At 38.2% G+C, this 25,776-nt stretch overlaps 2 protein-coding genes across 9 annotated transcripts in view; one reads left to right on the top strand and one right to left on the bottom strand.

The window, feature by feature from the left end:
* Nucleotides 1-2,368: 2,368 nt before the first annotated feature.
* On the top strand, nucleotides 2,369-16,691 carry LOC126485094 (pyroglutamyl-peptidase 1). Of its 4 annotated transcripts, none has more exons than XM_050108712.1 (4): nucleotides 2,369-2,502; nucleotides 3,062-3,276; nucleotides 11,001-11,233; nucleotides 15,832-16,691. In XM_050108712.1, the coding sequence occupies exons 2-4, from the start codon at nucleotides 3,064-3,066 to the stop codon at nucleotides 16,013-16,015; spliced, it is 630 nt and encodes a 209-aa protein (XP_049964669.1). In that variant the 5' UTR covers nucleotides 2,369-2,502; nucleotides 3,062-3,063; the 3' UTR covers nucleotides 16,016-16,691. The 4 variants fall into 4 exon arrangements, with proteins under 4 accessions (XP_049964669.1, XP_049964665.1, XP_049964666.1 ...); XM_050108708.1 differs by lacking the exon at nucleotides 2,369-2,502 and adding an exon at nucleotides 2,605-2,751; XM_050108709.1 differs by lacking the exon at nucleotides 2,369-2,502 and adding an exon at nucleotides 2,609-2,744.
* The window catches only part of LOC126485092 (integrator complex subunit 14), a 79,968-nt gene continuing 70,400 nt past the window's right edge, over nucleotides 16,209-25,776 (bottom strand). For all 5 annotated transcript variants that reach the window (XM_050108703.1, XM_050108704.1, XM_050108707.1 and 2 more), the window contains 4 exons: nucleotides 21,385-21,750; nucleotides 17,278-17,437; nucleotides 16,740-17,191; nucleotides 16,209-16,485 (listed from right to left, as the gene is read on the bottom strand). In XM_050108703.1, coding sequence (XP_049964660.1) covers nucleotides 16,261-16,485; nucleotides 16,740-17,191; nucleotides 17,278-17,437; nucleotides 21,385-21,750 — 1,203 coding nt within the window. In that variant the 3' untranslated portion in view covers nucleotides 16,209-16,260. The remainder of the gene's footprint in view (nucleotides 16,486-16,739; nucleotides 17,192-17,277; nucleotides 17,438-21,384; nucleotides 21,751-25,776) is intronic.

Raw genomic sequence — 25,776 nt, 5'->3', positions numbered from 1 at the left:
TAGCTATCATTAAGTTATGCTCTGTGCAAAAGTCTACCAGGCGGCTTCCTCTTTCATTTCTTACTCCCAATCCATATTCACCTACTATGTCATCTTCTCTCCCTTTTCCTACTCTCAAATTCCAGTCACCAATAACTATTAAATTTTCGTCCCCCTTCACTACCTGAATAATTTCTTTTATCTCATCATACATTTCATCAATTTCTTCTCATCATCTGCAGAGCTAGTTGGTATATAAACTTGTACTTCTGTAGTAGGCGTGTGCTTTGTGTCTATCTTGGCCACAAAAATGCGTTCACTATGCTGTTTGTAGTAGCTTACCCGTACTCCTATTTTTTTATTCATTATTAAACCTACTCCTGCATTACCCCTATTTGATTTTGTATTTATAACCTGTATTCACCTGACCAAAAGTCTTGTTCTTCCTGCCACCGAACTTCACTAATTCCCACTATATCTAACTTTAACCTATCCATTTCCCTTTTTAAATTTTCTAACCTACCTACCCAATTAAGGGATCTGACATTCCACGCTTCGATCTGTAGAACGCCAGTTTTCTTTCTCCTGATAACGACGTCCTCTTGAGTAGTCCCCGCCCGGAGATCCGAATGGGGGACTATTTTACCTCCGGAATATTTTACCCAAGAGGACGCCATCATTTATCCATACAGTAGAGCTGCATGCACTCGGGAAAAATGACGGCTGAAGTTTCCCCTTGCTTTCAGCCGTTCGCAGTACCAGTACAGCAAAGCCATTTTGGTTAGTGTTACAAGGCCAGATCAGTCAATCATTCAGACTGTTGCCCCTGCAACTACTGAAAAGGCTGCTGCCCCTCTTCAGGAGCCACACGTTTGTCTGGCCTCTCAACAGATACCGCACACGAGCCTCCCCACCAACGGCAAGGTCCATGGTTCCTGGGGGGGAGGGGGGGGAGGAGTGAAAATATTAAATTTTAAATTAGTATTTACAGTGTCGTAAATAACATGTAATATATCACACAAAAACTTTGAAGCTTTACTTTTCCGAAAGTAGTATAGGCGTAATTATTAGAAAGACGTAATTTAACAGATGGCAAATATCAATGTGTCACTTCTGGTTTTACTTGAACCAAAACTGCATCTTTAAAGTGAGAATTGGATTTTTTACTAGACCTCGAATCACACCTCTACGAGTAGGGGCATACTCGAAATCTGTTTTGTTGAATTTATTGTCGTTGTGCAAGCATACGTCAATTAACCTTCAATGGCTCTTATTCAATATATATGTGAAATACAAACATAAAGTTGACTGTAAGACACTTTGATCACCTAAAGCACTACATTTGCAAACCATTTCACGTAACTGAATCACCAACCTACTGCAGTAAGCAGTAGTAACAATCTATAGACAGCTGATGTCCACCTTCCACAACCCAAAAGATTCATTACAGTAACTCTGAGTAAAAGATAAGCTATCGCTGTCACCTGAACAAATTATTTTTCTATTTTTACATTTCACAATCCACACCTAATATTTCTGATAAAGATTTTGCCTTTATGTGGTTTCCAATAAACCTGCAGGTTCAGTACATAGATTCCGAACTGTATCCTGGTTATGATATTTTTACGCTCGGGATGCCACAAACTCTGACTTTGACTAAACTTATCAATTTCTCGCAGCTCATGTTTCTTGTCGTGTCGGCTATTATGACCGAAAAAAAAACTGATATGAATTTCGCTGGTTGTCGTACGAAATATGTAGGCCATACTTTCGGACGATGAGGTCGGCTACATTGTGACCGCGCACGTAGTGGCGTACTGATTTGATACGACCGATGTAGGTCGTCGATGGAATCCTCCGATATCGAGCCGCTGTGACCACATCGTAAGAAAACTAAGTTCACCGAATTGGGGAGGGTTCTTAAAGCGAGTTATTAAATTTATATCTTCTTTGTTCATCACTGGTGCCTGTTCACTGTACTGAGTAATAGTTACCCTGTCGTTTGTGCTGTCCCTGTATACAATTACTGTACCGACAGTCAATCAAATACCTGCCAACTTTTGCCAGAACATCATTCTATGAGAATAATGTAATTCACTGCGTCATACGGTGCAATATAACACCAGAAGAAAATCGCTAGAATCAGTTTTCTAGATCAAACTAAACGTATTTCTAGTAAGTCATTTTGTCACTGCGCAGGAATTTCTGAATATTCAAAATCAGTACCGTAATCGCTCTTTCAATGTACGCACTTTAACTAACGTAAGATGTTAGAAATATGTAGGCCTATATACTTTTTTATTTGTTGATACAATTTTGAGGCGCTTCTATAAAGAAATAGACACGAAATGTCTGTTTTATGCGTGTTTCATTTCGCGTGTGGGCCCCAGGCAGCTGACCAGTACCTACTTAGTCAACCAGAAAACACACCTACGCTATCAGCTATTACGTACCGTATTTCTAAACCTGATCAGTGGAACGCCTAGGTTTATATGCTGCAAGTAGATATTCTCTGCTGACACGGTATGGAATTGTATAATACATTTCGGCACAAATAAATCGAAATATGTTATAACTTTATAAGCAATCATTCTTCCTAGATTTAGTCCAATAATATTTATCGAAATGAAACAGAACTCATTTTCTCGCCGGTATTCAAGTGTAAGTTGGCAACATGTTGGAACTTATAAAGTGCACAATGTGATCTCGTGACAGGGATTATTGTTTATCGCGCTCATATGGATAGGTAAACCTGTGAATAATAGGTACCAGGTATTCTATTCGTAATATTGCCCGTGATAGTGTAAACAATAATTACAATACATACACACATACTTGCTTGCCCTACCTTGCCGCATGTTCTGTAGTTAAATCCGTTAGACGCACGTAAATGTGAATTTATTCCAGATTTGAAACATTGATTTAGCCTTTTCCTTATTCTTGCGAAGTCTTAAAGGACGATAGCCTACAAAAGACTTCAGTATAAACTTTTCAGCACTCACTACGATACTGGTACACGTCAGCCGTAAGTTGACATTTGTTTCCAAATTTTTGCAAATAATAGTGATCCAATTTTGTGCAGGTATGCCCGGAACAATTGAGGAATGTGTTGTTGTCACCGGTTTTGGGCCTTTTCAAGGCCACGACATCAATGCAAGCTGGGAGGCGGTGAAACTTTTGCCAGAACTAGAATCTGAGGAACAACTTGGAGTGAAACTGATAGTAATGAAGCTTCCTGTTGCGTACGAAGATGTTGTTAAAATGATCCCAGCAATTTGGACAGAACACAAACCAATGGTTCGTAAGTGATATGGTCATCGTTATAGAAGTTTTTTGTATGGTGCTTTCAGGGTTAACTTTCGTTGGTAAGAGATTCAGCATTAAATAAGGGGAGCAAAGCCGTTTACTAGCTACTTCAAACGCAGGATCAAAAATGTACTGATCTATTTTTGATACTTCTCTTGCAGACACTATATGTACTGACAATAAATTATCTCCCGGTATTATCCTCACTAGTCTTGCATATTATACACTGACATAGGTAAACATAGATTTCTCCCAGTAACTATAATTGAAACAAATAGTTTGGGATTTACAGTCTTTCTGGTCTCATAGAATGTCCATCTGTGACTTACAAAACACTTACTTTACTGAAAACTTCCACTGCAATACTATAGTAAATTAAAGCAGTTACCGAAATAATACTGAGAGAGATGGCACAGCGGTTAGCACACTGGACTCTCATTCGGCAGGATGACAGGTCAAACCCAGTTTTCTGTGATTGCCCTGTATCACTTCAGGCAAATGCCAGGACAGTTCCTTTGAAAGGGCACTGCCAACTTCCTTCCCCATCCTTCCCTAATCTGATGGGACCAATGACCTCACTGATTGGCCCAATCCCCTTTACAAACCAACCAACAAATATAATATCTCAACAGTACACTATTGGCATCCAACGAAAATTGCGTCTTTTTCCTCATGTTGTTATAAAAAATGAAATGTCGTGTGGCTAGGGTCTCTCGTTGGGTAGACCGGTCGCCGGGTGCAAGTCTTTTGAGTTGACGCCACTTCGGCGACTTGCATGTCAATGGGGATGAGATGATGATGATGATGATGATGATGATGATGATAAAGGCAACACAACATCCAGTCCCTGAGTGGAGAAAGTCTCTGACCCAGCTGGGAATTGAACCTGGGCCCCTTAGCATGGCATTCCGTCACGCTGACCACACAGCTATTGGGGCGGACATGTTGTTCATGTCACTCACAGTGTTCTTTTTACACTGACCATATGCACAGAATACGAGGTGGATAAAACTCGGCACATTTTAAACATTTATCATTGCTAAAATATTTAAAAACACACAGCATCTTGCCCAAAAGGCCATATCCATATACATATTGCTTACGTATTTGTACCATGTAGCAAGCACCTGTAAGCAATATGTATATGGACATGGCCTTTTGGACAAGATGCTGTGTTTTTTTTTAATATTTTAGCAATGACAAATGTTTGTAATGGGCTGAGATTTTTTAAAATATTGAATTTTCATATCGATCTCAGGACAGTGGCTGTGCTTTTTGAACGTGGCAGTTGCTGGCGTGTTTCAGTTCTCTGTTCTATGCCAGAACTATTGCTGGAGGTTCCTTATACTTTATGCCAGAAGATTATTGCATTTGAAAACTAGTGTTCTTTGTAAGTGACAGTTGGATCTACCATATAGCACATGATGGGGAGGACACATTTGCAAGCTACAATCACATTGAATCTTGACCAGTGAAACTGGAAGATAATGTGATTCACTATGCAACATCTGCATATGTAATTATCATGCCTTTGTTAAAACATTTAAAAGTGACAGCCTTATACGGTAACTGGTGAAAGTGGCAATTCCAATATTTGACAAAGAAATGATAAAATTGCTACAACTAATGCAGTATCCATTATATCTGTGTGTCAGTTTAATTATCTACATATACATCCATATTCCGCAAGCCACCTGACGGTGTGTGGTGGGAGGGTACCTACATGTTGCAGTTTGTTAGTGCATCTGTCAGAAATCTTATTTTCTGCAAGTTCCACTCGTTTGCAAACTCATAATAAAATAGGGTGAAATCCTGCGAGTCAGATTGTTAAAAAAAAAATGAGGCACATTACCTGTTTCTGGTCTGATGAAATATAACAGTTTGTAAGTGTAATGGTAATGCTTCTATTGTGTTGTAACTTGCTGGATGGAATACAAACAATGGAAAGAGTATAAGATAACCATCCACCATATAGTTGAGTCTTTGGTAGACAGGCATGTAATCAACATTCCACGTGTAGCTAAACTTTTGGGCAGCATTCTTCCTTAGAACTAAAACACACACACACACACACACACACACACACACACAAAAAAAACAACGGCTGTCAGGATGCAGAGACTCAACTGATACTAAAAATATCTGACTATGTATGATGGAGGCGTTTCACAAACTGATTTCCTTCACTGAAATTTATTTGTTTTCTCTTTTTCATCACTCTAGAAGCCTGTGTCATTATCCTGTAACTGACAAGACAGTCATTGTAATTTTCTTCTTTTATATCACAGCCCATTCCCATTCTTTTGTTCAAAATTTAGTAATCAGTATCAGCAACTGCTGGATTGCTCTTGTCATGTGAATATTCATCTCAATGCATTAACTAAATTTCTGTTTGTTCATCAGACTATTTGTAAGCCTCCACCGAGTGATATAGAGCAGTGCTACGATATTTGACTCACTTTCAGGATAGCAGTTCAGATCCTCATTAGGCCATCATGATGTAGGGTTCGGACATCATGATTTGGGTCTTCCTTTGGCTCCCGAAACTGCTTAAGGAAAATGTTGGGATGGTTACTTTGATACAGAACTTGGCTGATTTTCTTCTGCAATCAGAACTTGTACTCTATCTGGGATAATGCGATGTTACACTCTAATCTTCCTCATTTCCTTTAAAAGCCCCCAATCTTTTTATAGCAGCATGTACTGCCACTAAAAGTAAGGGGGGAGAGAGGGGGGGGGGGAAGAGAGAGAGAGAGAGAGAGAGAGCTCAGGTAATACATAAGCTGACAAGAAAGAGATGATAACTGACATTATGCTGTTCTAAATCAAACAATGGAAAAAACAGGATTGGAATGTAACAGTATTATGAAAAGATAGTTGCTGTTCACCATATAGTGGAGTTGCTGTTCTAAGATTCATCAAATTTATGAACCCAGTGGCAGTGGATGAACATCTTGTTAGAGATGCTTTACTGCACTCTATTGGAAAGTGAAAGCAGGGAAAATCTTGCTCAACCTTAAGGAAACTGAACACAGAAATGCTTTGAACAAGCAGTGGGGGGAATGCAGTTATCCATGGACAAAAACTTCAGCATCAGTCTCATTTCTTGTGTGTGAGGTTTCATAGGCAATACTTTCCAGCAGAGCATGAACACATCTGTGGTACATAGTTCATCCACTGACACTGAGTTGAGCAGTTTTCATGGAACTTTTCATATTGTGAGGACACACTTAAAAGATGAGAAATAGGCACATGCTTAACACACCATGACAAAGAATTCATTTTTATTGCAAGCGACCCTGTTATACTTTTCCCCAGATCTTATACACAGTTGAACAGAATTTTTTTAAAAAAATCAGCTACTTGTATTAGATAAAATACCAGATGGTAAAACTACTGGGTTGTGTTTAATATTACAAAACAACATAACCACAGTTTTTCCTTTTGCTGTAAATAATTTGCCTCATCATTTTGTAAGCATTACTTTCTAAACTGATGGTTCAGAATTCAGACCTGTCAGCATCTTTCTTCTTGAATTAAAATTATTACATTCTTCTTGAAATCTAAAGGTATGTCACGTGTGTCATATGGAATAATTTAGTCATGGCTGGCTCTCCCAAAGATCTCAGTTATTCTGAGGGAAAGCCATCTACTCCAAGAGTCTGTTTCAACTTAGGTCTTTCACTGCTCTGTCAGATTCTTTTGTAGTGTCATATCTCCTGCCTCATCTAATTCCTCTTCCCTTTGTAAATTATTGCCTTTCAAGTTAATTTCCCTTCTACAGCTTTTCTGTATATGCTTTCCACTTTTCCCTTCATTGCTGAGCATGGTTGCCATTTGAGATCTAGATATTCAAACTGCTAAACAGCATCTATTTTACTCCCAGTTATACATGCTTCTATAGTCTTGCATTTGTATTGTAGGCCTAGCTTTTCCTGCTTTGCCATTTTGCATTTCCTGTCAACCTCATTTTTTAGATGCCTGCATTCCCTTTCACCTGCCTCATTTGTTGGATTTTCATACTTCCTCCTTTTGCCAATCAAATTCAATATCTTCTGTTATCCAGAGAATTTTAATAGACCTTTTTATGTGATTGATCCTCTGTTGCCTTCTCTTACATCTCTCAAAGCTACCTATTCTTCTATTGTACTCTTTTGCCCTTTTTCAGTCCAACATTGTCCAATGCCCTTTTTTGAAATCCTCAATAACCCCTCTTTCTTTCAATCTATCCAGGTCCAATCTCTTCAATTTCCTACCATTTTGTAAATTCTTCAGTTTTATCCTTCAGTTCATAACCAATAAATTATTGTCAGAGTCCACATATGCCTCTGGAAACATCTTACAGTTTAAAATCTGGTTCCAAAATCTCTGTTTTACCATTATGTAATCAATCTGGAATCTAGCAGTGTGTCTCCACATCTCTTCCACATTTACAACATTTTTTTGTGTTTCTTAGAATTGCACCAGGCAGCTTCCTCTTTCAGTCCCATCCTCCAGTCCATGTTCTCCTATTATTTTTCCTACTCTTCCTACTACCAAATTTCAGTCACCCATCACATTTAAATTTTCCTGTCCCTTAACTCTCTGTAGGATTTCTCTTATTTCATCATACATTTTTTTTTTCCCAATTTCCTTACTGTTGCTTAACTCTCTGTAAGATTTCTCTTATCTCATCATACTTTTTTTTTTCAATTTTTCTTATAATTTACAGAACTAGTAGGAATATAAACTTGTGCTGCTATAGTGGTTGTTGACTTTGTTTCTATCTCAGCTACTATAATATCTTCACCAGGATGGCTACTCAAACTTGGGAAAAAAATTTGTTGAGGATTCCAGTTGGGGAGTGGGAGGAGAGGGGGCAGCATACCACGATAACGACTTTTCTTTCCTCTCAGTTCAGCTATACCAGCCATAAGCAGTTTTTAAACATTGGTAATTTATATGGAATAATATTCATATAATAACACACTTTAAAATATTAAGTATTTTAAAATTAAGTATTTCCAAATGCCCACTCACACCTCAGCCGATTGGCCTGGACCGATGAGGGTGGCATGCTAGGGTAGTCTGGGCTGTTGTGTAAAGCCACTGTGCCAGGGTGGCGTAGGGGTAGCGCATCTTGCCTAGTGAGCAGGAGATCCGGGATTGAATCCCAGCCTTGGTGCAAACTTTCATTTGTCACTTCAAACGGCATATATACATAATAAACATTTGAGATTAGAAAAGGTCTCTAGAACCATATAATTTCATTTGACTCTCTTCTTGCTGATTAAAATCTCTTCTTTGATATTAGTCTTATGTTCCATGATACAAGTTGGTAGCGTTTTACAATACAGTGTTTCATCTCGCGTCTTTTTTCATGTACAATTTGACTCCAAATGAAAGTGAGAAAAAGTTGCAGTCAGCCGCATATGCATATGAATAACTAGAAATTAGCAAAATAATAAAGTATATAATGTTATGTAATTGCATGGTTAAAAAATCTACTCATCAAGCAGTGGCAGGTAAAGACACACAAAAAGGATATTAAGTATGCGAGCTTTTGGAGCCAATGGCTCCTTCTGGTAGAAGGGTTGAAGAGGAAGGATGAGGGGTGAAGAAAAAGGATTGGTGAGGTTTAGGAGAAGCGGTGGACTTCAGAAAGGTCACCCAGAACCCCAGGGTCTGGTAAGTCTCCCTAGATCTGCGATTCTGGGTGACTTTTTCCGAACTCTACCCTTTCTCCTTCACCCCTCTTCCTTCCCCTTCACCCTCCTGCTGGAAGAAGGGGCCATTGGCTCCAAAAGCTTGCATATGTAATACTTTTTATTTTTGTGTGTAGATTTTTTTATGTATCCAATTATATTTTCAAAAATTATTTTTGTTGAAGCATATTATTTGCTTACTTGTAGTAATTATTGTGGCAACTAATGGACATTGGAAAGTCTTAGTTGGAATAAAATCTGCTGTAAAAAGTAAAGCTAACTAAAACACACACACACACACACACACACACACACACACACACACACACACAGAGTCACACTCCTGATCTGTTCCCTTGCTGATGCCTCTCTTTCCCATCACCTCTTCCTGTATTTGCTCTTCTCACCCACACTCCATTTGATACAACCCCTCTCATTCCTGTCTCACAGCACCAGGATAAAGTAGCCCCTTCTCTCTCTCTCTCTCTCTCTCTCTCTCTCTCTATATATATATATATATATATATATATATATATATATATATATATATATAATCTCATATGTGGGGGTGAGGGGAAGATTTTCACTGAAAGAGAGAGACTGACTCATTGTTACAGTTAAAATGTTGTTAGATTGGTCTGCACTTTGATGGTAAAATGTTAGCTAATATTGGCCACTTGTCACCAAGAATTTCAATATGTTTTTTTAATTATTCAAGATAAGGCAACTATCATTCAACTTACACACAGTCATACTTCTTTTTTTTCTCTGTACCTTAAAGACATCCTCTGATATTCCTTTGTGAAAGCTTTAGAATAACTGCTTCATAAAGCTGTAGCCTTTCCTCGTAAGATGAGATGGCCCTTTGGTCTGCTACTGTACCTGAAAGTGTGAGGCCCACAAAATTTCTTTTAGCCAACTGCTCAGCAGTCTGTATTTTACATGACAGTATCAGCTGGCTGCATCAATAACTTTTTGTAGGACTTGCACTTTGAGATAAAAAAAAATTTGAAGAATATTTTGTTACAAAGATGGGTATGAGCAATGCCTACTAAGTATCTCTTTATCACATGTGATCTCATTTTATTATGTTTATGAGGGTGTGCCATTTTCTTTGTTGTGCTGTTAACAATTTAGGTTTAGATAATTACTAATTTTGTTTGTGGGATTAGTCAATTAGTTTTAATTCTGTGTTAGCAGAACAAACAAACAATAACAAATTTTAATTTAAAAATATAATTTTTGAACTCAGTTATTTTTAATATCCGATTCATAACCCCTTAACCTACAACCATGTGCGAGACTAGTGGTTCGGTATTCGGGCCTTTTGTATGTTGATCAGGTAAAGTTTGCACAAAGAATTAAAAAAAAAGTAGTGAAACAATGTGGGTCTGCAAAAGATGCAAAGTTCCATTACATGTACCCATATGTTTTGAATGATAGAACACCCTTGAGGATTATTGCTTTGTGTTGTTGCATTTTTTAAAACTGCTATTTATGTTTAGAGGAATTGGATACAAATGGTATTGATTTATATTATATTGTATTAATTGATGATAAATATTTTGTGGTATTTCTAACACTATTATTACATGAGATTAAGATTATGATTACGTATAAGGTATTTCACAAAATTAATCCAGCTGGATCTTACATATGTACTTACATTGCGTAAGTTGTGCATGATTGGTGGAACCAATTTGCCGAACGAAGAAATGGTTCGAAGGCCAGGCAGCAGTGTTTATATTTTGGTCCCGAGCCATTGGGACATAAATTATACGTTAAGGGGTTAAAATATAGCCATACTGAATGTTGACAACTCAGAAAATCTTCCTATCTATTATATCAGACCCCTGAGATATTTTGTGCTTACTATAGTGTGGTATTCTCTTACTTCCAAATACTGCATAAGTAACACATTCCAAACTCAGAACATTTTTAAGGCATCAAGAATCTTAGCACCCACAGTCTTTTAGCTTCCAGCTGTTCACAGTGTTTATTTACTGATTGAACTTGTGGTATACATTACAGTTAGTTATCCATGTTGGTGTATCTGGTCTGGCAGACAAAATAACTCTTGAGAAAGTGGCACACAGATCAGGATACAAAAAAGCTGATATTTTTGGGCAGTTACCAGCAGAAGGCGAATGTTGCCTTGGTTGCAGCGATGAAGCTTGTTCCTCATTGGATGTTGAGCAGATATGCTGTAAACTGAATGAAAGCGAATGTGGACTTACTTCTTCTGTTTCATCAAATGCAGGAAGGTGAATTTGCATTTCTTTTTAATATTTCATTTACAAATGCATTAAAAGATTTTTTTTCTTAATTGCAGACACAAATATCATTGCAGTTTTAGACAGAGAACAAGTTCAAGACATGATGATGATGATGTGCTATCTACCACAGTGATCAGTTCTGAAAATTTAAGGTGTGTGTGTGTGTGTGTGTGTGTGTGTGAGAGAGAGAGAGAGAGAGAGAGAGAGAGAGAGAGAGAGAGAGAGAGCGTGTGTGTGTTTGTGTTTATTATTATTATTTACGAGGGCCGTTCAGAAAGTAACCTCCGGTTGATTTAAAAAAAATACACCAAGTTAAATAAAAATATTTTAATATATACATCTTACTATTTTTCTACATAGTCTCCATAGCGATTGAGGCACTTATCGTATCTCTTCACAAGCTTTGAAATTCCTTCTGCATAAAAATCACCCGCTTGTGCCTGGAGCCAGCCTGTGACCGCATCTTTGAGCTCTTCGTCGTCATCAAACCGCTGTGACCCGAGCCATTTCTTCAAATGCATGAAGAGGTGATAATCACTTGGCGCCAGGTCTGGGCTGTAAGGTGGATGGTTGATAACGTCCCACTTGAAGGACTCAAGAAGGGCCGTTGTTCTGCGAGCAGAGTGAGGACGGGCGTTATCGTGCAAAAAAACGATACCGGAAGTCAGCATACCACGGCGTTTGTTCTGTATAGCTCGTCGTAACTTTTTTATTGTTTCACAGTACACGTCTTGATTAATGGTTGTACCACGTTCCATGAATTCAACCAACAACACCTCTTTGGCATCCCAAAACACCGTTGCCATCAGTTTTCTGGCAGAAAAATCTTGCGAGGCTTTTCTTGGTTTGGTAGGCGAATTTGAATGTGCCCACATCTTTGATTGTTCTTTTGTCTCAGGGTTCACGTACTTAATCCATGTTTCGTCACCGGTCACGATTCTGTTTAACAATGGTTCTCCTTCGTCCTCATAACGTGACAGAAAGTCTAATGCAGAGGCCATTCTTTGAGTTTTGTGGTGGTCGGTAAGAATTTTGGGCACCCATCGTGCACAGAACTTACGGTAACCCAATCTTGCTGTCACTATCTCGTACAAGAGAGTCTTAGAAATCTGTGGAAAACCAGTAGACAACTCCGACATTGAGAAACGTCGATTTTCACGAACTTTTGCATCAACTGTCTGAACGAGTTCGTCAGTCACCAATGATGGTCTACCACTCCTCTCTTCATCATGAACGTTTTCTCGTCCACTTTTAAATAAACGTACCCATTCACGGACAACTCCTTCACTCATAACTCTTGGTCCGTACACGGCACAAAGCTCACGATGAATAGCTGCTGCAGAATATCCTTTGGCTGTAAAAAACCTTATGACAGCATGCACTTCACATTTGGCGGGGTTTTCTATTGCAGCACACATTTCAAACCGTCACAAAAACTAAACTAGCGCAGGTACGACGTTCACTCGACCACGGCTTGATGCCGACTGACCTGTTGAGTGCGTGAACGCACAGATGGCGTCGCTACTCCCCCCACAACCCGCACTGTGACCAATCGGAGGTTACTTTCTAAACCGCCCTCGTATTTATTTATATATGAGATTGGTGCTTTGTTTTTGAGCTGAGTAGTTGTAATGTGTTTACTACTGAAATTGGAAAGATGTGTATTAAAAAGTATTTAGTGCTAGTTTCTCCGTGAACTCTGAGACCTGTATTAAGTTTCCTTTATGTATGATGAAATACTGCATTTATGTTATCAAAAATTACTGGTATTTCCATCCCCCCTCCCCAACAGCCTGAGGGAGGGGGAGGAATATGAAAGTGGTGGATGATCATCTCTTATGGTTTAAACACTTATTTAAAATGTTTATGGAACTCCTTTCATAATAGTGTCTTGACACACTAATAGTGACATATGACTGAACATTCCACAATCGGTAACATTTATTCAGTGACATATTGAAATGTCTGATTTTGGGCCATCTCTCTTAAATTTCCCAAATGTCATAAGGTGGTGCAAGCATGCTCAAAAAGTGGAGGGCATAGGTGTAGGAACTAAGAGAAGGTTTCACATATGCTGAAACAGTGCTGTAAATGTGGGGAAAATGCTATCTTTCAAATCTCTGGTAAATAAAGTACTAAGGTTAAGTGTGTAGTTTGGCTCTCACCATACACAAATAAGAGCAGAAGCATAGGTACATGAGAACAGTAATAGAAAATCCAGGATGGAATGTAACAATGTTAGGGAAGGAAAGTTGCTATTCACCATATAGCGGAGATGCTCAGTCGCGATAGGCACAACAAAAAGGTTCACATAATTATAGCTTTCGGCCATGAAGGCTTTTGTCAACAATAGATACACATACACACACACTCGTGCAAACACAACTTACACACACGTCTGCTGTCTCAGAGAACAGTTGTCTGAGACAGCAGACATGTGTGCAAGTTGCATTTGCGTACGCGTGTGTGTGTGTGTGTGTGTGTGTGTGTGTGTGTGTGTGTGTGTGTGTGTGTGTGTGTGTGTGGCTGACAAAGGCCTTAACGACCGAAAGCTATAATTGTGTGAATCTTTTTGTTGTGCCTATCGCGACTCAGCATCTCTGCTTTATGGTGAGTAGCAACTTTCCTTCCCTAATATTGATAACAGTAATGTTTTTTCTAGTCTTACTGTTCGATCTTGACCATAGTGCATCATAGGGCATGGAAGAACATAACAAAAGGGTACATACTTGACACTTCAAATAAACAAAAGCTAGTGCCATTGAAGTTTAATAATTATATTTGCTAGAACATTTACATTATTTAAAAATTTACTGGTACTTGCTAAACTGAGTTGACTACTACAGTGAGTGCTTAGTGATAAACATGAAATCACAAGTTGTACCCTTCCCTGTCTATTGTTGCATTACAGCTGTTCAAGAAAAAAATTGTGCTATGACCGATGGCAAGATTGTGAAACTGGAACAGGCTCTTTGAGCATATTGTCAGGCAATTGGCAAATCATGGCTGATCAGGACACAAACAGTGAAATGACCGATGACATCCACTAATGAAGACCATGAGTAATGGATAGCCCCATAAACAAGAATCTGAATGTAGCATCTCAACATATGAACATATGCTCCTTTTCAGAGTGCAAACACACATATAGAAACCAAAGCTACAATGTCTCTGAGCTACGGCCGAAATCACAGTAGTCATGATGCTGAGGTGAATGTGCAGGATATGGAATGGGCAGAAGAGAGGATAAGAATATCACACCAAAGAAAGTTCCTCCTCGTAGGCAGAAGTTTGCTTCTGTATCCTCACAACATGCTACTATCCCTGCATACACAAAGATGAGTTATCTCTGATCCGCCCCCCCCCCCCCCCCCCCAAAAAAAAACTCTGTCTCTATACCATGTTCACTCTGCTAGTGTCACAAGTAAGGCTACTGTTCATACCAGTCTGACCATAGTCCTGAGATAGTGTAAAGTGTTTGTCTATGCATATGCATGTCCCTCAACACCTCCAGTATATAGTGTCCAGACATCTCTGCACATTACAAGAAAAAAATTTTCTGAAGGAGATTTGAAAAATTAACTTACACCATAATACTTCTTATTTCAATTTTGATGCAACAATTTGGTGTCGAAGAAACAAAAGTTAGACTTAAGTTCTTCTTCGTGCATGTATCTAATTTCAAAGGACTAAAAGGGGATTTTTATAATAATCTCAATTTAAAAACCATTACCATTAAGAATGGCTGTAACATTGTAAAAGGATGTTGCCCTAATTATCTACAATTTGCTTATTTTTAACCTCTGTGATATTAAGTTATTGTCAGATTTATGGTTTTAGAAAAAAATCCTACTTGCCAAAAAGCAGCTAGGCACAGACAGAAAAAAAGTTGATACACTCTCAAAGTCAGAGGTCAATCAACAGGAAAGAAAAGGGTTGAGAAAGCAATATTATTCTAAGGTTAAGTATGAAAATCATCTACAACCCCATTTAAGTTACTTTTAGCAGGACACTGCAGAATGACAAGGAATCACTGATGAAATACTGTGAACAGGTGATACAGGAAACCAGAAGATGAGTAAACACACACAGAAAATACAATCGCACAGCACACACTTAAGCATGCTAGCCTTGGCACCTACTTAATCATGTATACAATGTTTTTCTCCCTTGTAGTATTTTACAAATAGAAACTTCCCTTATAGCAGATACTTGGTACCAACCGACCAACTATATTCATCTCATTTATATACTGTAGCCACACACTTCTGTTACCTGTTGGTAGCATTTCATTATTGATTTTCCTCTGAACCTGTCGTGCTCTTCCTTTCACAATATCCAAGATGAAGAAGTATTATCTAACCTGGATTATTTTATTTCTGCCAACTCTATCTCCTCTGTTTACAAAAGTCAATACTTCTATCTACAACACCCTTTTTTTCCTCTTTTGCCTGGGTCTATGTCAGCTGTCAGCTGGTGAGTATTTTCTACTTTTTTGTGATTTTAATTTTTGTGTATGCTTCTGTGTCAAGTGTTTATGTAAAGCTCAGTTACATAAATCCTAAGTTTTTCATTTTCTTTTCCAGGTATCTGTGCGAGTTCACGTACTATTCCTCATTAAGTATTGATAATTCTCGAACACTCTTTATTCATGTACCTGATTTAAATAAGCCTTACTCAGCGCTAGAGCTTGCCAGAGGAATAAAACAAATAATAAGTATCATTCTTAATGACATTCGTGGCACAGATCAAACCACAAATCATCTGTAGATGATACATTCAAAATTCAGAGCATCATTTTAAGTAACCAAGGATGTTTAAGCATAATGAGATCATCATCACATTGAAACTAAATTATATCTATGGTTTCTGGAATGATCAGTAGATGCAGAGGGGTTATTATTTCCAAGATCTGATGCCCACATTCTGTTAAGAGAATGGATATTCATTTATGAACAGTTACTGATATTTAAAAAAATATATTTGGTGGGACTTCACATATCACAAAGGTAGAGTTATTCACAAATTTGGAATTTTGTTAACAGAGGTGTCACATTGAACTTGATATCACGACAGTAAGGCCTGCGTAAAACTCCCGCTGCATGTGTAAGTTGCAATGCACAATCTGGATGGGCACCTCCAGGGAGTAGAGTGCACTCCCTCTCGAATATTGCTGCTAAACCATCCAGCAGTTCAATGAATCCAAATGATATTGCAGCTCTTTTCAACCTGTTTAACTCCTGCAACAGTTAAAGAAGTATTAATTGCCTGAATGAATATGCTTACTACCAGTGCACAGTGCAGTCAATAACATGTTAGCACATCAAAGTCTTAACAAAGTTCCAATTATTTTTCTGGGATATGATAATATGTATTTTAAAGTGTGAGAATTTTATCATGCATTCTCTTTGAGAAAAATATTGAAATAAATTTTAAATGTTGCCTATATTGTCTGCTATTTAAATAAAATGCACAAAACTAATTCATTACACACCTTATAAAACTGTTGTGTTTTGTCTGGAAGTTTGCGAGCATGCCGCAAGATCTTTTGTATATCAGACTGTAATCCTGCCTGCCTTATCCAAACCACACAATTTTGTGAGTAACTTCTTTTTTCTAGAGGACGAACTGGAAACTGTGGTGGCGGATCTTCCTCACCATTCACTGCGCGAAAATCTTCCAAAGAACCTAAGTTATTTAAATTTCCCAGCCATGGCACAACATTCGTTCCAGGTTCCAACACTGTTAACATTAAATTTGATTTCTTCTTGCTGTCAGCCCAAGAGTAAACAAAGCCAAACCAGTCCTTGGCTAAAAGACACAAGGCAGCCATGTTTTCCACTTTAAGTGCACCGTGAAGTAGTACACAAAATGAGGCGACTTTTCCTTCATCTACACCTGAATCATCATCAGAGTCTCCTTCTGACTTCATGACAGAGGAAATACCTAAAAAAATATTTAAAATATTTTTATTTTATTATTTTTTATTTTTGAAACTGGTATCTGTATCTTACAAGTAAACAATAACGAACCATCTGCCTCCTCCATTTTCCCTGAACCATGAGGTAGCACCAGATGACGTGAAATAGCCATAGGGCTTCCAACATCAGCAACATCAATAAATCCGCATACTTCAATAGTATCTGATATATTCCTTTTGATATACTCAAAATCAGTAGCTTTATTGAAAGGCTGTAGGGGAAAAAAGCATACGTACGAGGTATTACAGTTTTTAGCAACACAAGAGAGAACTAGCACAGCAATTAGTAGCTTGGACCATGGAGATAAACAAGGTAGCATGACACAAGGTAAGGAACTCTCAATTTTAGAATTACGAACTGGCAGTCTTTTGTTGCTTTCCCTTGAAAACTGGGCCAACTAAACACTTAGAGTATTAGCTCCCACATATAAAGACAAAATTTTCTGCAGTTCACAATCAAATGGCACATCTTCACACCAACAGTGGTTTAGACAGGATATTCAATTGCAGTAGCACATAGAGGATGTACCCAAAGAGGCCAAAAAAAGTTTTAGTTAAAAAAGAACTGTGAGAGTGACCTTCAGGCTAAACAAAGATGTGGAATAAGAATAGAATTTGTTGAATTTTTCCGTTCATCCCAAGTAATTTCAATTCTAAATTGTGTTTGATTCAACTGAGAAGGGACCAAGCAGTGAAATACCCAAAACTCTGTTAATTTCAAATTTACAGGAAATATCACAAATTACATTTTTACAGCAGTAATGAACTTTGACAGCACCACCATTTGTATATCTTCTTTCCTTTTTAACCCCAAAACTCTCTCTCACTAGCTCCAAATTTCAAAAGTTTATTGTTGAACCTGTTCAATTCTGTTCCTCTCTCAAAACTCAATTCCAATCACCTATCAGTTAAACAGCTTGTTTGTGTGGTTGAGCAGTTCGCATGGCCACTTCATATTCCCCTGTCTTCATAAAAACTTTTTAATGACTGGATTGTTTCTGGTCTCTTAAGACTAATAAAATACTCAATGGGCCTCTTAATGACACAGCGAAATTTGAGTCTCAATTGCAAAGGTATGCATGTGTTCACAACATTGAACTTAATCTTCAGCCTTCCCCATCCCCCTCATAGTCGTTTGGCAATGTGACATAATGATTACACTAGTTTCAGCTCATACCAGACATGATGTGTGGGTTTGAGTTCCCAACTCAAAAGTAAATTGTGTCTGTTTAAGAGCCTCAAGAACCAACAACATTGTCAAGAGCACCAAAAGATTTCAAAACCTGAATTTCAACAAGAAAGCAGCTTTTGTGTTGTGAGACGTAAGGCCTTCTTCTTTCTGATTTCATGTCTCTCTGATAAATTTTGATTCCTCTGTGCCATGGAACTACATGTTCCACAGCAACCTTTTTTCACTAATAGTTCAGGGAGCACAGATCATTCTCTGAATTGCTCACTCTTGTTCAATTCAGACAAGATATCATGCTGTAACATGGCATGACAGTGTGACTGATTTGAATGAGAATGAGCACTTGAAATGGAACTGTTACCCCAAAACTAGTAATGAACAAAGAAATAAAGCAGTGCAGCTGTTAACTGTCACCCCCACCCCCCCAAAAAAGAATATACGTGGGATGTTCAATAAGCAATGCAACACATTATTTTTCCTCGACTAATTTCGGTGGAAAAAATGCATAATTTGTTGAAGGGCTTAAGTGATAATATTCCCACTTCAGACTCTATAGTTTCATGAAGGTTTGATAGGTGGTGGTTCTACGCATAGTTTTCAAAATAGCACCTGTAATAGAGGTGCATTCCAAGCAGAGAATCGTCACTTAGTTTCTCTTGGTGGAAAACCAGAGCATCACAGGTCTTCATAGGCACTTGCAGAATGTCTTTGGAGACTTGGCATTGAACAAAAGCATGGCGAGTCATTGTGCACGGCATCTATCATCATCACGACAAGGTCGTGCAAGCCTGTCCACTCTCCCATGTGCCAGCCGGTCCCACACAGCTTTGACTCCTGCAATGTTGGAATGTGTGGACACACTAATGTGAGGTGATTGACGAATCACAAAGCAACACCTCGCTGTACGACTGGACATTTCTGTTGATAGTATTGACATACACATCCACCAGCTGTGGTACTTACAGGATTCACTCACTGGATTCCTCATGCCTAACAGAAGATCATAAAAAGCAACGAAGGACCACTCATGCAGAATTGCTTGTGCATTACGAGGCTCATCGAGATAATTCTTTGTCAAACATCTTCGCAGCGATGAAACGTGGGTTCATCACTCCTAACCAGAAACAAAACAGCAATCCATAGGGTGACCCCGAACCGTCTCCTCCAAAGAAAAATTTCAAAGCCACACCTTCAGCTGGTAAAGTCATGGTGACAGTCTTCAAGGATTCTGAGGGAGTTTGATATCTCCCTTCATAGTGCATCGCAGTAAGGTGTCATAAGGCCTTTGCACTGACTAGAGATTATGTTGAAAAATAGGGTTTTGTAGACAAAAGGGTGGGGAATAATATGATTATTGGAATCCTGAATAACACCAACCTGCTTGCAGAAAAAAATGTGTTGCATTACTTATTGAACACCTCTTGTACTACAACGGTTGCCCAGAAAGTCATGCACCCCCTTATTTTCTCAGCCAAAAACAATGCTACAAATGTGAAACGTTACATATGTATTATTTGAAGTCTCCTGAGTGAGTGAGCCAAGTTTCCGTCACATTCAACAGCTAGCGTAGCTGCAGAAGAGTTTCAAAATGGCATCTATATGTGATGAAGCAACACGCCCTCATTGAATTTCTCACTGTAGAAAAAGAAACTGTGGGGAATATTCACAAACACTTGTGTAAAGTCTATGGAGCATCTGCTGTCGACAGAAGAACAATTAGTCGCTGGGCACGGAAGGTGAGGTCATCAGAAGGCAGTTCGGCAGAGCTCCACGATTTGCAGCAGTTGGGGAGACCAACCACGGCTGTCACACCTGACATGCTCAGCACTGAATCTTCCACTTTTTTTGGCGATTCAAGGATGCCATTCGTGGAACAAATTTTGAGGACGATGAGGAGGTGATTCGCACAGTAAAGCGCTGGCTCCACCATCAGAACAAGGATTGGTACCAACTGGACATACATGCCCTCGTTTCGCACTGGTCGAAGGCCATATAATGGGATGGAGACTGGAAAAATAGGGTGTGTCGATAAAACATCATTCTTTCAAGTGTGTAATTCTCATTATGTTCAATAAAGAATTGTCGAAGAAAAAAAATGTGGTGCATTACTTTCTGGGCAACCCTCGTATATTAGCTATGGACAAACACAAAAAATTCTCCTTATAAAATAATAGGGAAGATCATGATAAATTTTTCTGTTCAACTGGTCAGAACCAGCACTGGGGTTTGTGAAAAATGTCATCAGAGGGTTGTTCACAAGTGTCCAGTGAAAAGTGTCAAACAATCCCCTATGCAGTTCAAAATTTACAACTGGTATCTCCATATCGTTTTTAACCTCAAATGCAACCAAGAAAAAAGGCAAAACTTTCAGTCACGATGAGTTCAAGACTGAAGTGTCTTTTTGACATGTTACAGGTGCATTCTATGGTAGTGACATATAAAATTTTTCAGTGTAGTTACAGTGCTGCAATAACTGAGACAATTTTATCACTCTGTGAGCTGAAGCTACAAAGTAGTAAAGCTTTTCATTACCCATCTGGTTAACAAAAATATTTTCAAGCAATTTCTTGCTTTTTTTACATTGGCTCTCATTTTTTGCATGGTCAGTGTTACAGCTGTTACCGTGTTAACGCTCATGCTTCTGTATAGCTTGCAGTTCCATAATTTTAATATTCATGGTCTTTTTTGTACTCTGATCTTCATGTCCAGTAAATCACACGGTAAGTTATTAGTACAATTAATATTATACTGAAAATCAATATCTCCAGAAGCTGCTGTCCAAATGCTTGACAATTTTTACCTGCATTTCACAATAGACATTATTGTTTTCATTATAACTATAGAATTACAGTTAATATGTCTAAGGATTTGAGCTGCACATTTCTTATAGTTTAAGTTTGCTTTTGTGTATACACACAAGATAAAAATAATGATCAATGTAGACCTACTTAATGTAAGATTATGTCATACCTGAGGGGCAGGTGAGAGAATAATGCGGGAACCCAAATTGCCACACTTCAGTGTGCCCTGAAAGGATGCAAAATTTGCCTCTGCCAGTTTCTGGAACATTGCCTGAACTGAAGAGATAGTAAGTGCTGCTTCAGGTACATGAACACAGCTATCAAGGCCTGCCAATTCAACAAGACGACTATACAGAGGAAGGCCTAACTGTAATGATGGATCATCAGGCGGAGCAATGCACATTACACTCAGTTTACATGGAAACGAAAACGGCAACGGGAACGGTGTAGCAAAATCTCGTTGTCCCAAAGTGCTCAGTGAATGCTTCAAGGACAATGGTCCTACACCAGGGCTGCCATCAGTAACAAGCACAACCTGAAAGAGAAGCTTTTCTTAAAAACTGAATACCACATAGAATTTTGAAATAATACAACAGTACAACTTTTCATAGAGAAGTTTCCTTTAATTTACGTCTATGGTCACAAACTTTTTGTTAACAAAAAAAAAAACAGGTGATTTAATTTTGGAAATATATACAAAAAACACAATTCATCATCAGTTCCAAATGCTTTTTATACTTCATTATTTTTTGATAAACAGATAATGAATAATTTTAAAAAAATGATTACTTCCTGCTTGAGTGAAGGTAGTCCATCCAATACTTTGAAGTGCCCCAGAGGATAAGTATTGCACCATGCAAAACTGAGTTATACTGAGGTAACTAAACAGCTGCATCAGCATTGGGGGGAGGCCGTAACTTTAGTAGTTAAATATGTAACTTAAGCCTGAGGAGCAAGTTTATATTTTTTTCCTTTAATTTGAAACTGGCAGCTGCATTGGAGCAATGATTAGCTCAAGTGCATGGCTCCTTTTAACCTAGCAGATGGTGTTTGGATGTTCCTCCTCTCTCGTCGACAAAAGTTACTGTTACAGTTACATGAAGGGCAGTATTACAGATCTAAAAGCAAATGTCGGTACTATCAGGAGGAGTTAAGGAACATTACAGGGATCACAGAATTTCTATATGATGCCAGGAAACTCGACCAGTGCTGATAATGTTAAGCACAGCTATCACGCACGAAGCAGGACAAGGAATTCTTGACTTTTTTCCTTTTAAGGCCTACCAGCAGACTTGTCCCACACAGTAAGATCTGAATTCCCAAAGATACTACAGGTCACAAATTCACCACTCCAGCTTTGGCAGAAATCAAAGCTGTAAAGCATTCCAGGTTAAGAAAGAGTATGCAACAGAGGTAAGTACACAAGGCACACACAGAGGGAACACAGTACAGTGGAACTTCATTTAACGAGCACCTCCCTGAAACATGCAATTTGCATGATGAGAAAAACAAATTATAAAAAAAATGACTCTCACTTAACGAGCGATGTTTTGCATAACAAGGGACAATGATTTATTGTGATGTCATCAGCTGTTTGTGCACGGTGGGGGAAACGTTCAACAATACGAACACTTTTCACTGCTGGCAGCAGCATATCAACAATGTCTTTAGTACACACTGCAGTCTAGTTTAAGCACTCTTTCTGCTACAATTTTAGAGCAGCTTGTGATCACACATTTTTCTAAACTGGCACGCAGGCCAGCACTACCCATAAATGTAGCTACCACTGTGAACTACAGCAGCATAATTCCGTATTACTAAAGGGGCAGCATAATTCTGTATTACTAAAGGGCAAGAATGTAAATTGTTCTTGAACTCAGTATCATAAGTGCCCATACTTTGTCATAGAATACATGGAGCCGATTGTAAGGGTCTACCACAATGCAAATTGCATGCAATTGGAAGTACCAGTAAGTCCATAATAAGTTCAGCATTAGAAGATTTATAAACTTGCAGAAGGGAATTCTCCAGAGTTTCTATGGGCACACTATGTCGTAACTGACCATGTGGCATACTGTGGAGATTGAGGGTTATGTGGCCAAAATTAACAAAGTGTCAAAAAGCACTACCAGAGACAATGGTGAGCCAAATAATCCACATACATGGTCATTTAGGCCCAATTTCCATGATTGGATTCTAAAAGGAATAGGATAAATACTATGGGTGGATGGCAGAATGGAACTACCTGTACCTGGGCCACTGAAACATGTTGCTTCAAATCACTCTACAAGTGCCGTAAAATTGGAAGTATGATTGACGAACAAACAAGGATCTCGATGTGCTGCGTATTCTGAACTAATTACAGCACAGCAACAAAAGCTGGTTCCAGCACCAACACTACCATGTTGCCAGCTTCTGTGTAAACATTGTGTGTTAATGTGCGACTACCTGCTTCTATATAGTTATGCTGTGTTACTGCCTAGACTACAGTTTCTGTTTACTGAAGAATGTCACAAAAATGACATTGTTCACCAAGTGACAACTTGTTGCATTGTAGAGTACCATTAAATAATCCGGCTTTGGAATTGCTATGAACAGCGTATAAGTTTTATGAGCAAGAAAAAGAATTTGTTTCTGTTCATGGGCATGTATCGATACCTGCTGATAAAAGTTTTAGAATTTACCTTGAAAACTCCAGGATTCAGTCAAACAACTGTTACAAGTAAAGGGGTGCTACTTCAAGACTTGCAAGATTTTGAAGTAAACCGTGTGGAGCAAATACCCTTGTGGATAAAACAGTGTATTTTTAAGGACTACTGGATAGAAAAAAAAAGCAGCCTCATTCAGTTACAAATTTTGATTAATAAACTGATGCAGTTTATTGGTACGTTTGGATATTATAATAGGAAAGATCAACCAGCAAAAGCAAATTTCTAATTTCTTTAAAAGAATGTGAACTTTTCTCGGGTATGAAAACATCAATTAAAAATGTGTTAAAAAGTATTGGCTTCCATTTTAGACAGTTAGACAGGCAAAAACTGTTGCTCAAAAAAAGCTCGTGTTGTTGCAGCTCATAATGTTCCCTTAAATAAAATTGCAGAAAAAGGATATACATTCAATTACACAGTTATATGAAACCTGGGACAATGCTGGAGAAGCAGCAAGTTTTTCAAATCTTTTGTGCATGAAGGACTTTAAGCTTTTCAATCGAGAAAAACCGGTGACTGCCATGACGGTGTGGACCACCCATGATTTCTGCAGTGGTTTAAAACAGCTTAGTGTTACAAAAGTGTTTGTAATGGATAATGCACCTTACCATTCTGTGATTTTAGCAAAACTTGAACTAGTGACCTCAAATAAATTCTGTGCAGTGGTTGCAGATGAGAGGCACTGCTGCAGCCATGAGCGTAACAAAGCTGCTGTTATATTCACTTGTAAAACAAAATAAGCCTGTTGCAGATGAAACTGCAAGGGAGCAGGGTCATATCGTAATCAGGCTACTGCCTTATCAGTGACATTTTACCCCAACTGAACTGGTTAGGAATGATGTCAAGCCTTACATTCGAAATAATAACAAGGCATAATCCGTATCACTTCAGGCACGGGGGTTACACTTTCATAGTATCGGATGTTATTGAATTTAGCATATGTTAAAATTTAGGAGTAAGTAAGAAATATGTATTTTCTTGTTTTCTCCAAAAAAAAAATTCCTACCCCAAGATACAGGCCTCCAAAGAGGACACTGTGAACACCATTTTGAAGATGGGAATTTCGGATTTTTTTTTTTAATGCTGTATGTCTGTTAACAGTTCTAGATATTTTGTTGGAGTTTTTATTATTTGAAAGATAATTGCTTAATGATTACAATGGTATCTGTCAAAGTTCTTTTACTGTTGCCTTTTGAAATTTTTTTTATAATTTGCAGGAAAAAAATTTTTTTTTTCAAAAATGCCAATCCAGAAAAGTTAGATTTTTTCCTGTTGATTAGTACCATGGAGTACTATATTCTCTGTAAATGAGAGCTCCACTTTTAAGTTGGACAGGTTTTCTTTAAATTTTTTTTTTTCCAAGGGTAATGTATGTCTTCACTGAAGTTGTTTCTTACTAATTTCTTTGTTACAATGTTTATTTCTATTGTCTTTATTGCAGTTATTTCTTATCACTTTTTTGTTGCAGTTATTTCTTTTCACTTTCATTGTTGCAGATATTTCTTTTCACTTTCATTGTTGCAGATATTACTTACACTATATACAGTTTCTTGTCAGTTTCTTTGTCGTGGTTGTTGATTGCAGGTTTCCGTATAGTTGTTGTTCAGTGCTAATTTGTTTACTGAAGAGGCTTCTTAGAAATTTGATACCATCCAGTGAGTTCTGTGTTTTCATGAGGAAGTTGCCAGTTGACACAGTTGCTGTGTGTTTTGTAAAAGGACTGTTTGCAAACAAAAAAACAGACTTTGTTCAGGTTGGGAATAAGTGTTCTCATCTGAAGAATTTTTCAAAGTGAAGATGTTTACAATGACGACTTTTTGTGTTCTAAATGTTTTGACAGAGTATAATGATAA

This window comes from Schistocerca serialis, chromosome 6 (genome assembly GCF_023864345.2).
Source record: "Schistocerca serialis cubense isolate TAMUIC-IGC-003099 chromosome 6, iqSchSeri2.2, whole genome shotgun sequence".
NCBI lineage: Eukaryota > Metazoa > Arthropoda > Insecta > Orthoptera > Acrididae > Schistocerca > Schistocerca serialis.
This window is presented reverse-complemented; position numbering and strand designations above follow the sequence as displayed.

Bases quoted from the DNA above. Each gene is read 5' to 3' on its own strand.
- LOC126485094 (XM_050108712.1), top strand. From the start codon at position 3,064: ATGCCCGGAACAATTGAGGAATGTGTTGTTGTCACCGGTTTTGGGCCT. The intron at 3,277-11,000 runs GTTCGTAAGTGA...TATACATTACAG, and splicing joins GGACAGAACACAAACCAATG to TTAGTTATCCATGTTGGTGT. The intron at 11,234-15,831 runs GTGAATTTGCAT...TTTCTTTTCCAG, and splicing joins GTTTCATCAAATGCAGGAAG to GTATCTGTGCGAGTTCACGT.